This window comes from Salvelinus alpinus, chromosome 24 (assembly GCF_045679555.1).
Source record: "Salvelinus alpinus chromosome 24, SLU_Salpinus.1, whole genome shotgun sequence".
NCBI lineage: Eukaryota > Metazoa > Chordata > Actinopteri > Salmoniformes > Salmonidae > Salvelinus > Salvelinus alpinus.
In genome coordinates this window covers 8,310,658-8,325,643 of record NC_092109.1, presented here as the reverse complement: position 1 = coordinate 8,325,643, position 14,986 = coordinate 8,310,658, and the positions used below count along the sequence as shown (strand labels likewise).

Genomic DNA, 14,986 nt, shown 5'->3' with positions numbered 1-14,986 from the left:
AGACCCAGATGCAGACACGGGATGCAGATGGTTTGAGTCTTTGTTGTTTATTATAATCCAAGGAGTAGGCAAGATGATGGTTGTGGATAGGCAAAATAGCAAAATCAGGTCAGAGTCCAGTAGGTACAGAGTGGCAGGCAGGCAGGCTCAAGGTCAGGTCAGGGCAGGCTGCATGATCAGGCAGGCGGGTTCAAAGTCCAGACAGGCAAGGTCACAACCGGGAGGACTATCAAAAGCGGGAGACCGGGAAAACCACTCTGGTTGACTTGACAAACAAGACAATGTGGCAACAGACAAGCAGAGAACACAGGAATAAGTACCCAGGGACTAATGAGGAAAACAGGTGACACCTGGAGGTGGGTGGAGACAATCACAAAGACAGGTAAAACAGATCAGGGTGTGACAGAAGTTGTCAGTTAAAATCTCTGGTGGGTTCTTATTTTAGCAGTGATAACAGTGATAACACATGGAGTTGCACATTTAAAAACATGTGATGTGTTTAATTTTCCAAAAACATGTGAAATGTCACATGCAAAGTGTTCCAAAAACCAGTTTGCACATGTGAAATCAAGTGATTTTCCACTTGTGAAATTGTGGTTCAACATGTGATAACAGCAATGGCTAACAGTGTAGTTTCATGTTAATTTTGTGGTACTTTCTATAGTCATTTTACGGTACATTTACACAGTAATAGGATACCGTATTAGTGTTTTGCTATATATTTACTGTCAGTCGCATTGCACTTGGTTACCTTTTGGCCCGTCCTGCAAATTAACTTGCTATGCCTCACTTGCAATTGTATTTAACCTTATAGAATACCTTGAAAAAAAGTCCTGTAATTTTATTGAAAGTTATCGGATACTGAGTTGCTGTGAAAATAGTGGAAATAACTTAATGTGTTTCTACAGCTGAACTGTATTTTGTCAGTAATTATACAACAAACTGTATTCAGGAAGTACACAGAAAATAAAGAATACATTTCTGCACTTTACTAAAATTTGCCCAGAATGAAGTCAATAACTGTGCGATTATGTGACAACACCAGCTGAAAAGTAACAGTGCTCAGGGACTCTTGACATTAAGGCCTAGATTCAATCAGATTAAGGGTAAACCTGTGAAAAACACGTGTTTTGGCAGTGTCAGGGGTGTACATGTGTTAGAGGTGTTACCTCGTTATAGCTGTGAAATGATTAAAATAAAATAATGAGGATTTGTATCAGCCTTATTAAGGTGTATATTACAAATCACATTCCAGTGATCCAACGTGTAAACAAGGCTGCATGGGATTTCTCTTAACGGAGCTCCGGCTGCCAATAGCAATATCCGCTTCAGGGATAACGCTGGGAGACGCTTGTGGATTTGAAAGCTCTAACACAACCGCCATGCCAGTGTCCACTCGCTTGGATCTGATCAAATCCAGCATTAAGTGTGCATAAATGCTCTCGGGATTTGAATTTGCAACCTTTCGTTCCGGAGTACAATAATCTCAACAGTGCCACCAGATGGTTATTTGTTAGCAAGAACACAAAAATTAGGAACACCTTCCTAGTATTGAGTTGTACCCCTTTTTGCCCTCAGAACAGCTTCAGTGTCGGGGCAAGGATTCTACAAGCTGTCGAAAGCATTCCACTGGGATGCTGGACCATGTTGACTCCAACGCTTCCCACAGTTGTGTCAAGTTGGCTGTATGTCTTTTGGGTGGTGGACCATTCTTGATACACACAGGAAACTGTTGAACGTGAAACACCTAGCAGCGTTGCAACTCTTGACACACTCAAACCAGTGCACCTGGCACCTGCTACTATACCCCGTTCAAAGGCACGGAAATCTTTTGTCTTTCCCATTCCCCCTCTGAGTGGCACACACACAATTCATGTCTCAATTGTCTCAAAGCTTAAAAATATGTCTTTAACTTGTCTACTCCACTTCATCTACTGTGATTGAAGTAGATTTAACAGGTGACATAAATAATGGTTTGCGTCAAAGCTTCGCAACAACGTCGCTACTAATCCATGCAATCAATAGTGCAGTCCCAAAAGATAACAACCACGACCTAGAGCGAGCGGTACACTGATGGTCGAATTAAACACTTTACAACTAAGCCCGCTGAAACTAAACAAGACTTCTGCAGCATTGCAAGCACAATCGAACTGCAGCGCCAACCGAGAGCTCGCTCCCAGAGAGCCGGGAGAGCGATCTTCATTTCCTCCTTTCTGACTGCTGATGCGCTCTTGAAGTGGCCATGCACGGTGAAGGCCCCATGCAGGATTTCACCACAAGTGTGTAATTGTAAACTTCACAGTAATTTACTGTAGCTAATCCATCTCACTCACTGACCTGATGGTCTGGTTGGAAAGTGAGTATTAGAATTACATGGTGACTAGCCATAAATGAAATATCATTCGGTTCTTTGGTATCACATGCACTTATGATTCCTTTAACAAGCCTTTAACACCTCTACGCAGACGACACCATTCGGGTATACTTCTGGCCCTTCTTTGGACACTGTGTTAACAAACCTCCAGAGGAGCTTCCATGCCATACAACACTTCTTCCGTGGCCTCCAACTGCTCTTAAATGCTAGTAAAACTAAATGCATGCTCTTCAACCGATCGCTGCCTGTACCCGCCCGCCCTTCTAGCATCACTACTCTGGACGGTTCTGACCTAGAATATGTGGACAACTACAAATACCTAGGTGTCTGGTTAGACTGTAAACTCTCCTTCCAGACTCACATTAAGCATCTCCAATCCAAAATTAAATCTAGAATCGGCTATTTCGCAACAAAGCATCCTTCACTCATGCTGCCAAACATACCCTCGTAAAACTGACTATGCTACCGATCCTTGACTTCGGCGATGTCATTTACAAAATAGCCTCCAACACTCTACTCAGCAAATTGGATGAAGTCTATCACAGTGCCATCCATTTTGTCACCAAAGCCCCATATACTACCCACCACTGCGACCCGTATGCTCTCGTTTCTTGGCCCTCGCTTCATTATTCGTCGCCAAACCCACTGGCTCCAGATCATCTACAAGTCTTTGCTAGGTAAAGCCCCGCCTTATCTCAGCTCACTGGTCACCATAGCAGCTTCATGCCTGTCCTTTAGCTCAGTTCGGAAGGACAAATGTATCTTTGATATTTTTTGGGTGGTTTAATACATAATTCACAGTATAATTATTAACTTGACCGTGCTTAAAGAGATATTACATTTCTGATTTGATATTGTTACAGATCTATCAATCATTGCCCTTTTAAGAGGCTTTCAAAAGGCTCCTTGATATTTGAAGTTGAATCTGTGCTTTAAATTCAATACTTGAATGAGGGACCTTACAGGTGTTGTATTGGGGACAGAGGAAGGGTAAGTCAGAAAAACAATGATGTCAGCCCCTATTACTTCACACAGAGTCCATGCAACATATTATGTGATTTGTTAAGCCAGATTTTACTCCTGAACTAATTTAGGCTTGCCTAAACAAAGGGACTGAATACTTATTCAATGACTATGTTTTAGTTATCTAATTTGTATTATTATTTTTTTACTTTGACATTACGTAGTATTTTGAGTTCATTGTTGACAACAAATGACAGTTAAATCTATTTTAATCCCACTTTTTAACACAATCAAATTGGAAGAAATACAAGTGGTATGAATACTTTTTCAAGGTACTCATAGTGTACTTGATCACTCACAAGCAGAGTTTCATTAAAAAAAAAAGTAAACTTTTAATAAGTGTGTTGAAGAGTAATTATAGTATATTCATAGTATACTTAAGATATACTAGAAAAATACATCTCATATTTGACGTATATTATTTGAATAGTATGAACCTGGTGACACTGCAGAAACATTGATGCACTCTCAACCAAGAGGTCACAAGTTCAAATAATTAATGTATACTCTAAATCAAGTGTCCTCGGGCACTGCTAGTTTTATGTTGGTGGTGATAATTGGACAATTATTTACTTGATTCTGGGCAGCTTTTAGCAAAGTGCAGAAATGCATTCTTGCTAATAAGCCTGTAGCGATATCTCTTTCATGCTCACAGATCTGGTAGTGTCGCTGCACATTTCCGGTTGCTAGCGACCAAGAGTTTATGAATTCAAATCCCATTTAATGATGAGTGCCAAGAGTTGTCACAGTGCACATTTTTTTTTGAAGTACACTAATTGAAATCAGAATACAGCAGCATACTGTCATTTTCTAGAAATAACACCAAGTTGTCGTTTATATTTCTGTTGTATATATTTAATGCCTTCTTGCTTATCTCCATTGTGCAGCAGGAACTTCAGGTAGCTAGCAGCCAAGAGATTGTGTGTTCAAATCCCAAGAGATGTTTAGTGTTAAGTAATCAGCATACTGTCCTTTAACATTAACACCTGAATGTAGCTGGAAAATGCAATAACTAGCTGTTGATTAACCATATTTTCACCGTAACTATAAAAAATACTCCAGGGGACTATGACATAATGTCCTTGGGAATGTCCCTAGAACAAACCGGGAACTAAACAAAACCTGCAGGATACAATTACTGTTTAAATGTAATTAATGTCAAATATGTCTTTCAAAGTAAAATATTCAAAATTACATTTGACAACTGAGTTTTCAAGTGCTAAAATGTCACTTGTAGTTTCATGGTATCACATGTTGAAATGTTGCATTCCAATGTTGTCACATTTATGTCACATTAATTTCAGATGAGATCAGGTTCTCTTTCACATGTCGTCACGTGTAGTTTCATGGTATCACATGTTGTCACATGTTGCTTCACATGTTGTTACCTGTTTTCACATTAATTAACTTCACGTGTTCACATGTGAATTTCATGTTTTCTTTCCCGTATCCGGTTGTTTGTCTTTTCCACTCTTTCCTCTCACTTCTCTCTTTTCTTTCCCCCTCTCTCATTTTGTTCTAATTAACTGTTCTAATTCATCTCATCCACGGTGCAGTCATTGTATCTGGGATGCTATGGTTTCGGTGTGTGCTGCCAGACATGATCTGTTATACTGTCTGAGAGTCTGAGAGCGCTTTGCCAAGTCTCCTCTCTAACTTATGTGATCTCTATCTCCACTGCCGATTTCCTCTCTATTTATCCTCGATTTCTTATTTATTTATTTCTCTTATATCTCAATATTTCTAATTTTCTTTCTTTCACACCCTATTCTACCCCTCTTTACATCTCCATGGCGTGTCTCTCTTCACTACCATGCACTATCTCTCCTTCTCTATCCCCCCCTTTCTCTCCCATCCTCTTCTTCCTCCACCTTCTGACCTTACCTGAATCTGTCTTTTACCTTTCCTATTTTCTCCATCTCAATCCATCACCTTCCTCCAACCCCTTTATCGCCTCCTCCTCATGGCCCTCTCCTCTGTCCCTCTCTGTGGTAGGTGACAGCCACATCCCTCCAAAGTCTCTTTCTCATCCCCCTCTCCTTCTCTCTGTCTCTCTCTATATAGGAGTGGGTGACAGCCACTGATCTGCTGATCTCTCTGGACAGGCTCAACACTTTCGGAGACGAGTTCTTCAAGGACGCCAAGGTGCTGCGATCCTACTTCTACGCCATCTCTGATTTCTCTGTGGGAGCCAGGTAACACACACCTGACATCTGATTGGTCCTCAGAGGCCTTTGGCTGTCGTCGTGGATACTCCCTCCAAAAACTTCAAAGAGAGACAAAACTATCAGGCCTTTCCTTCACTCTCCTCTACTTATTTCTCTACTTCTCAATCCACCGGGGATTGTGGTCACTGCTAGAACTCGACATTAGCCAAAAAACTCAAGAGAAAGAGAGAGAGAGAGAGAGCGAGAAATAGCGAGAACGAGAAGGAGGGAGAGCATATTTGCTGTGTAGTTTTGATGTATCTTTGTTTTGTTTGCTCCTTTCTCAGGCTATAAAACAACAACCCAGCGGGGCCCCATTTGGTAGATAATAAAACACATATGGCGAACGTCCGCTGCACATTTCCTCCCTCTCTGTATCCTGTTTACATGATAAACAGTCTCAACGCAAGCCCTGCATGGTCCTGGACAGAAGATACATAGAAACATAGAAACATAGCCACAAAATCTGCCTCTGTTCCTGTCACTTTCCTGTTTCTGTCCCTGCTCTGTCCCTGGTCCCTAGACCTGGGTTCAAATACTATTTGAAATCATTCCAAAACTGAAAACCCGGCCCCATGTCTGCTGGTCCCTGGGCTTATTCCTCACAGTAATGAGAAGGGACAACAGGAGGAAGGCAGAACAGACAGGATGTCCATCGGCACGGCAGGATAACACGGATGTTATTCAGTAATTGAGATGAAGCCTTCACCCACTGCTTCAACGGGATCTGACACCTGTCATAAGTGGTTATGATCACAGCGAGGCGTGACAATCTGACAAATGACCCAACAATGTCACCATGACACCTGAGGGAATGGCGAGGGGCAACCTGACCACTTGTTTGGTTAGTGTAGCATACTTAGCCTAGCTCATTGGATTGGCCATAGCAGTGCCAGGGTACGTCAATGTGTTGGCTTTAACGGTCAACTAGTGGAATATAATAACTAAAAGTAGTAAAAAGAAATGATCCAGAACTGATGGAGTACTGAGCTGCTATTTCATCTATATCTGTGCCATATTCATTATTGTGGTTGTCAAGTGTTCCTCAGCGTCTGCTAGTAGAGACATCTGATTTGGTGGTTGGGCACTTTTCACTTCCTGGCTCACAACTTCCTTGTCACAACAACAACAACAGAAACAGAAATAACTGATTCAAAGCCGTTAGCATAAAGAGTCTGGATCTGGGACAGCTGGTTAAATCTGACAGGGACAGGCGCGATGTTGAGCCCCCCCTCACAGAAAGACCCTCTACAGAACCAATGACAGAGGATGAGTTCCAAATGGAATCCTACTCCCTATTTCATGCATTACTTTTTACCAGGACCCATAGGGCTCTAGTCAAAAGTATTGCACTATATTATAGGGCATAGGGTTACCATTCGGGACGCAAGTAAGCACTCAACAGAACCAATGACGATAAGGAGAATCAGACACTATAAAGATAGGGCCTGAGATAACAGCTATTAGCAATACATTTCTGATCATTAAATTACCTTGGATAAATTGTGTCTTCTAGTCACAGGAAATTTTATTTTCTCGACTGGTTGGAAAGGAAGGTATAGCATAAGAACACACACACACACACACACATACACACACACAGTGACTGATATGTAGTTGTTTATGCTTAGGGACAGCTTGTGCAGACGAGAGTTGATCACACAGGGGAGTTGAACAGCGCAGAGCAGTAGTCACTGAAGGGGATAAAATCTCCACCTTATCCCAGGCAATGTATCTGCCACTGAGTGAAGGTAATGGGAAGTGACAAGTCCTCAGTGCAAAAAACTTCTCATTTTACACCTATTCTCCACTACTCTGTCCTATTCTCTATTAATTTCCCTCAGTGTGTGTGTGTGTGCGGGCGGGCGAGCGTGCAAAAGTGCGTGCGTGTGTCCTCAGTGCATGCGCGTGCGTCCATACAAGTGTGCGTATATTAATGTGCCTGCGTGCCCACGCACCTCTCCATCTTTATCCCGCCAGGTGTAAGTGTAATGGCCATGGCAGTGAGTGTGTGTTGGACGGGCAGGGGGCTCTGGTGTGTGACTGCCAGCATCACACTGCCGGGGTGGACTGCCAGAAGTGCAGACCGTTCTACCAGGACAGGCCATGGGCCAGGGCCACCGGAGACTCTGCCAACCAGTGTATGAGTGAGTACTGGAGATGTGTTAAGTCACCCTTGGGGAGGGGGGGGTTATAGTTAGTGAGTACTAATATTGCACGGTATACCGGAACTTCAATATTATTATTATTTTTTTTTTAATGGTTCTGTATTCAGTATTTCATTATTATTATATATTTTTTTGAATGGTTCTGTACTAGACGTTTTGGTACATTCAATACTTCAGTCAAATGTGTTTCACGTGATTGAGAGGGTCAAGTATGTCCATCTGCGCAGCCCCTTTTTACAGAGTGAAGAGCAACGTGCCTGCTCAAATGACTCCTTCATTGCGAGAGCTGTCTGGGTTGCATCGTTAGCTCCCAACTCATGTTGAATGACTTGAATAATGCAACACAGCATGTCAAAATGTTGAAACTGTTTATTAACGTTTGCAAAACAATATCCATACACCCTTATGGAAAACCACATGATTTCACATGTTTAGATGATGTGGATTTTCACATGTGAAACCATGTGTTTTTGGAACCACTTGATTTGCAGCATTACGTGCTTCCTGCTACACCACCATATCTGTGTCAGTAGCTGATTTTACCTGTATTCCTACACTTTGGATCTCAGCTTTGTATTTGACCAAGGCCCGAAATATGCTAATGAGCCCCACGAATACATTTCCCCAGCCTATCAAAGTGCAGTGATGATCCTTACGTTCTATAGAAAATATGAGGCAGACAAATGTCCCGTTATACCGAAAAGGTACCATGTGAGAACATGTGTGTACCTGTGAGGTGTACCTTTGACCTATTTGTGTCTAAGGTAACAACACGGTTCCCTAACCATACCCATTTGTTTTGACAAATATATACATACAAGCATGAACCTGATGGCATTGCAGAAACAGTGAGGCACTCCCAACCAAGAGATTGCAAGTTCAAATCCTCAAAGAATGAATGTCAAGTGTCCTTAAGCACTGCTAGTTTTAAGTGGATGTTAAGTTCTTGCCAGTAAGTCTGTAGCCATATTTCATTATTAACACTCATTAAGCTGTTGGTGTAGCTACACTGCAGCATTACTTTTCTGATTGATAGCGACCAAGAGGCCATGAGTTCAAAGTCCCATTTAAAGCCCAAGAGTTGTCACAGAACAAATTATCGATTTTTTTTTTTTACACTAATTGGAATCAGAATACAGCAGCATGCTGCCATTTTATAGAAATAACACCTTGAAAAATGTGTATATATTGACTTATTTTTACTGCAACTTTTAGCAATGTGCAGAAATGTATTCTTGCCAATCTCCATTATGTCCCTGGTGGTGCAGCAGGAATTTAAGGTAGCTAGAGTTGTAGATTTACAGTTTTTTTACTGCAACTAGACAAAAACCTCCAGGGGACCATGACACAACGTTCTAGGGACGTCCCTAGAACAAACCGGGAACTAGACAAAACCTGCAGGTGACCATGACTGTTTTGTTTCGGGCCAAGGCAGCAGCTACTCTCCCTGGGGTTCAGTAACATTGCGGCAATTAAATATACAATTTTAAATATTACATGACATTACCTTTCCTAACACTTTACCCAATACACAATTTTAGCTTTAAAAAACGAAACAGATAAAGAAGAAAACATCACATCGACTCTCCTCTTTCTAAAGAGCTAATCTAATGAGGAAACATGGAAAAGGTACTTTAATTGCTTTTGTGGAATAGAGTTCCATGTAGCCATGGCTCTATGTAGTACTGTGCAACTCCCATAGTCTGTTTTTGACTTGGGGACTGTGAAGAGACCTTTGGTGGCATGTCTTGTGGGGTATGCATGGGTGTCTGAGCTGTGTGCTAGTACTTCAAACAGACACATCGGTGCATTCAGCATGTCAACACATCTTACAAAAACAAGTAGTGAAGAAGTCAAACTCTCCTCTACTTTGAGCCATGAGAGATTTACATGCATATTATTAATATTAGCTCTGTTTGTGATAAGATGCAAACCATAACGCAAAATATGCTGATTTCAAAGCTGATTTTCACCAAAAAAGTTATTAATTAACTTTGTCTCCAAAAACTCATTCACTTCTTCATCTCTCTCACCTCCCGTCTGGTTTCCACTAGCTTCCATAGCCACAAAGTCCAATTCCACAGCTACATTCTGCCTTTATGTACATATAGTGTCTACCTCAAAAACCTGGTACCCCTGCACATTGATCTGCACTGGTACTCCCTGGATATAGCTTCTTGTGTCACAATTTATTTTGTATTATTTAAACTCTGCGTTGTTGGGGAGGGCTCTTGGTCATGGCTCACACAATACTAGTATAGTGGGTTCGATTCCTGGGACCACCTGTAAGTAAAAATGTATGCACGCATGACTAAGTCGCTTTCGATAAAAGCAGCTACTAAATGGCATATATCATTGTGTTTACAAAGCATTCCTACTGAAATAATATTGAACTAATCAGATGTTAATGTAACATCTGTAAAAAGTTGTTGTAGCATAATTAAGATGAATTCCATGTGTACTGTCCATTCGTGCATGCATATCTAAGCGTGAATGCGTTTGTGCTTGTTTGTGTGTGTATGTGGGTGCGTGCGTGTTTGCTTACGTGTGAGTATCATCGAGGTTCAGGCTTATCGCGTTGTGCACTGAGCGGTGTGCTGCTGTGGAGGAATTCTAATTGGTTGGATGGATAAACCCGTAAAGGAAAGGCGCCTCGTGAATTGTTTTTATGCTAGAATCCATTAAGCAACAAGATTGTTTTAATTACACTCAGGCTGTGTTCCATATGCTACCCTAATTCCTATTCAGTGCACTACTTTTGATAGAGTGCCATTTGGGATGCGGCCCAACAGTCCCTGTACATAACAGACTACGTTTCTAAATAGACTGCTGAATGTACTGTAGGAGAAGTGAATATATTATTCAATAAATACAACTCCCTACAACAACAAAAAACACTGTATGTGAAAGTATAAGAGGAATAAAAAATCATAATTCCACCCTCTGTATCCAGTGAGATAGAAACTCCTTATGACGCAGCTTGCCGGGCCAAGCTCTCTCGCGCCTCTCTGCCGTCCGAGACATGTGTCTGCAACTAGCACCACATGGTCCGGCTTGTCGGAACACAAACACTGTAATTGAAAATGCCATCTTTTCTCAGCCAAGAGAGAGAGAGAGAGAGAGTTGAGCAAAGTTCACACACACATGCAAGCACGCATCCATGCACACACGCACACACACACACACGCACACACACACACGCACACACACGCTTGTTACAACATCCTTCTGATTCTTAAGAAGTTACTTAGCAGACCTAAGTGGCATGTTTAGCACACGAACCAGATGCTAGTTAGGAAGCGGTTTTAATCAGTGCACCTGAGCTACCTGCATTGAATACATGTGTAATGACTCAGGCAGACGCAATCTGTTTGCAGTCGTACGCGTTATCACTCATGTTCATCTTTAAGTCTTTTTAAATCTCATAGTATCACGTCTGCTACATAAAGAGTAAACAAAAATATACACATGTAAACAAAGTGATCTTGAAAACGAGATGGTGCATCTCAAGAGATTTCATCCTGCAAAATGTCAAATAAAAATGCATAAATTGTTGACTGTAGGTTGTGTTATATCTTATATGTTCACATTTTAGTCATTAGTCATTACTCTCTTATCCAGAGTGATTTACAAATCAGACTTTCATATCTTGCTGTATGCCCTCCTGTATGCACTTAGGCCCAAATCCTGTAACTTGAGAATGACACATGCTAAAGTGTGGATGTCCTTGATGATCCTGATATTCTAGTGAATATGCCTACTCTCTAACAATCAAATGTAGTCTGACTGCAAATACAGTCTTTTCCTACACTGCGGAGCAAAATACAAATAGAATGGAGCCTCTCCTGTCTTCCGGCTTCAGGGAGGAATAATCATATGGTTATTGCAAACTCAACAGAGAGTTTGATGCGTAATAGAATGGGTAATTTCCTACAATCCCCCCTCGGGTAGTCAGATAGGCAGACAGCAGAATACTGCGATGGAGAGGAAATGCATGCAGTGTACTCTAACAGAGCCCTGTGATAGGAGGTTATCGCCTGAGTAATTGTTTCTTGTAGAAACATGTATTAAAGTTATCGCGGTGCCCCCTGACTATAGGATTGGCTGCTCATTTTGACCGTGTGAATTGAGATTAGTAACCAGCCTGTAAATTATGATACAATCCCACACACATGATCTCTCATAAACATAACCCCCACCCTTTCTCTCTCGCTTTTCCTCCCCCACCTCATTCTACCACTTTTCTCCTCCCCATCTCTCTCTTGCTCGTTGCTATTACCCTATCACTCTCTTCTGCCCCCACATCTCACTCTCTGTCTCTCTCTCTCCCTCTTGCTCTTTACCTTGCCTCATTTCCTCCCTCTCCCTCACTCTTTCCCTCTCCCCTTTCCTTCTGCCCCCACATCTCACTCTCTGTCTCTCTCTCTCCCTCTCGCTCTTTACCTTGCCTCATTTCCTCCCTCTCCCCTTTCCTTCTCCCCCACTCTCTTCCCTCTCCCCTTTCCTTCTCCCTATTCCCCCACTCTTTTTAATCGCCCCGACCCTCTCTCTACCTCCCTCCTTTTTCTCTCCTCAGAGTGTAACTGCAGTGGGCGAGCGGATGCATGTGTGTTCGATGCGGAGCAGTACCGTAGCACAGGGAGTGGGGGGCGCTGTGTGGACTGTAGGGAGCACACTGACGGGCCGCACTGTGAACGCTGCAAAGAGAACCACTACCGACGGTCACCACAGGACCTCTGCCGCCCCTGCGACTGTAACACCATAGGTAAACCATCTATTTTAGACTGTTTCATATACATGAATTCACTCAATCAATGTTTCATTCATTGTCATTCGTTAATTCTCATTCAATCAGTTCACGGTAACCTGTTATTGATCTTTAAAGAGCAACTGTACCCCGCAAGAACTACTGCTGTGGTTGAAACCGGCCTGTGTCATCGATATGAGTCAGAAATGCTTAATTCTAGTGTAAAAATTGGCAACACTTTACATTAAGCTGCCTCTATTACTATGCAACTAAAACCGTAATAACTGTGTTAACAGCACAGTACTTACATAGGCTTTGCTATGTAACAGCATGGTAATAGGGCTGTTGCGGAGTCAGTTATTAAACAATATACACATTCCCTTGCTGAAGGTTATTCCACATGTGTAACTACTGATGTTATTACACATTCTATTGTTCCACTATGTAACTAATGTTTTGTGATTACACATGTGTAAGTCACCTGTGTAATTACCATGTCAACAACTACCACTACCATTGAATCCACATGTAATACCAGGGTTGATAAATAGGCTAGGACATGCTAACATCAATTGTAACAAGGCACATACTTTCAGTAATTCGTATTTAGTTTATTTCTATGTTATGTCTATGTTAGAACAATTTGGTTACATAGGGTATACTTATAATTATTATGTACCTACCCAGGAGCAAGCAACTTAATGTATCTTGAAACCCAGTAGGGTTTATAACCTTTATAATTACTATGTAGTTACAATTTAACATCCTTTCTAGTTACAAGGTAACAACCTTGGCAGACAACAGTCTAACCAGGAGAAATCAGGAGACAGGGGAACATTAGGTTTAACCCTTTTAGTTACATTTTACTTACAATGTAACAATATTTAAAAACCAACTCTGTCATTACAATGTTGCTACAAGGGATATACATGAATTTACAATGCACTTACAGGAGCAACCGACTTAATGTAAAGTGAAATGACATTTTAATTACTTTGTAGTTAAAAGGTAACAACCTTTGCAGAAAATAGGCTAACCAGGAGAAATAAGGATGCAGGATCTTTTTTTATTCATATTCACACCATTCAAATTCAATTCCCTATTTTAGACTCAAAGCAATAACTATTTTAGTTAGTCATATGTAATAATGCAGGGCGGTGGTAAAGCTAGCTAGCTAGCATTTCCCCATTATTCACTAATGTACTTAGCTAGCCAGTGGCAGTTCAGTTAAACCTATAGGGTATGGCAAAGTGGGGAATTTTGCATTTCTACACTATTTAAAACACTAATGCTATTTGGAGAACAGCAAAAATGAACAATAATGCAATATTAGGTTTAACGGTATGTGGAACAGCATGTATAATGTCAACTACTGCTCAACCTCATCATAGATTGACTGATTCACTTGTGGAGGGGCACATACAGTGCAACGTGAAATAGATGCATAATAAACGTTATCAAGTCACAAGGCCAACTTAAAGTTTCGACATCCATAGGCGGCACGTGAGTTTCACGTTTGGGGAAGCAATTTTTTCACAATAAAATTGCACCACTCTCATCACATTTGCAGACTAATGTAAAATAGGCTACTATTCCTAATGTGATGAGATGATTGCATAGCCATAATTTAGGCTGATAATATAACTTAATCATTGTTAGCGAAACAGACTGTTGCCTGAGTACGTAGTGAAATAGAGGAGGCCTAATCAGAGACTTTTCTCGTCCTTTCTTTGCACGGGAAAATGTTTGCCTTTTAGAAATACATTTCATACAATTCTACTACACTTTATATGACTGGAGACATAAGCAACATCTTTTTAATACGATACAAATCAGTAGCCTCCTCTGCTGACACTGACAAACAGATCAATATAAACAACCTTGGCTTGGATGCAACCATCTAATCTAGGCCTACGAAAAGGGGAGACACAAATTGGAGGAGGAAATGATTGTCCCCCAAAAAACTTTCCAGTGGTACTGATCCAATGATAAAGACAATAAATATGCATGCACTTATCGGGGATATGGCCGATGCTCTCCGCTGGTGCCAATAAGATTATGTTCACTCAATTGGGAGTTGAACATTTCTCAACACTCGCTTTAACATCTGCTAACTGTGTGTATGTGACCAATGAAATTTTATTTTATTTTATTTGAACATTTTGATAACTAGAGACCAGACCTGGGCAGAAAATAATAGTATTTTGTAGTGTCTTTGAAAATACCAACTTTTCAAATATTCGAGGTAATCAAATATAGAGAAACAACTAAAGGCAACTATTGGCAACTATTTCCTTTTAAATTCTATTACATCTCAATTACATAATATTTGAAAGTATTTTGAATACCTCTCAGAATAAAAATATACAATTTGAAGGTATTTGAATATGTGCAAGTTATTTAAAACAAACCAACGTATTTATTTGATGGCTACCAAATATTTGATCAACCAAACACTAGAAAAGTT

The 14,986-nt window shown here is 41.0% G+C and overlaps 1 protein-coding gene across 1 annotated transcript in view; it reads left to right on the top strand.

The window, feature by feature from the left end:
- Positions 1 to 14,986, top strand: part of LOC139552077 (laminin subunit gamma-3-like) — a 236,339-nt gene that overhangs the window by 77,302 nt on the left and 144,051 nt on the right. Inside the window, exons 3-5 of the mRNA XM_071363475.1 lie at positions 5,462 to 5,592; positions 7,585 to 7,751; positions 12,349 to 12,537. Of these exons, the coding sequence (XP_071219576.1) occupies positions 5,462 to 5,592; positions 7,585 to 7,751; positions 12,349 to 12,537 (487 nt within the window). The remainder of the gene's footprint in view (positions 1 to 5,461; positions 5,593 to 7,584; positions 7,752 to 12,348; positions 12,538 to 14,986) is intronic.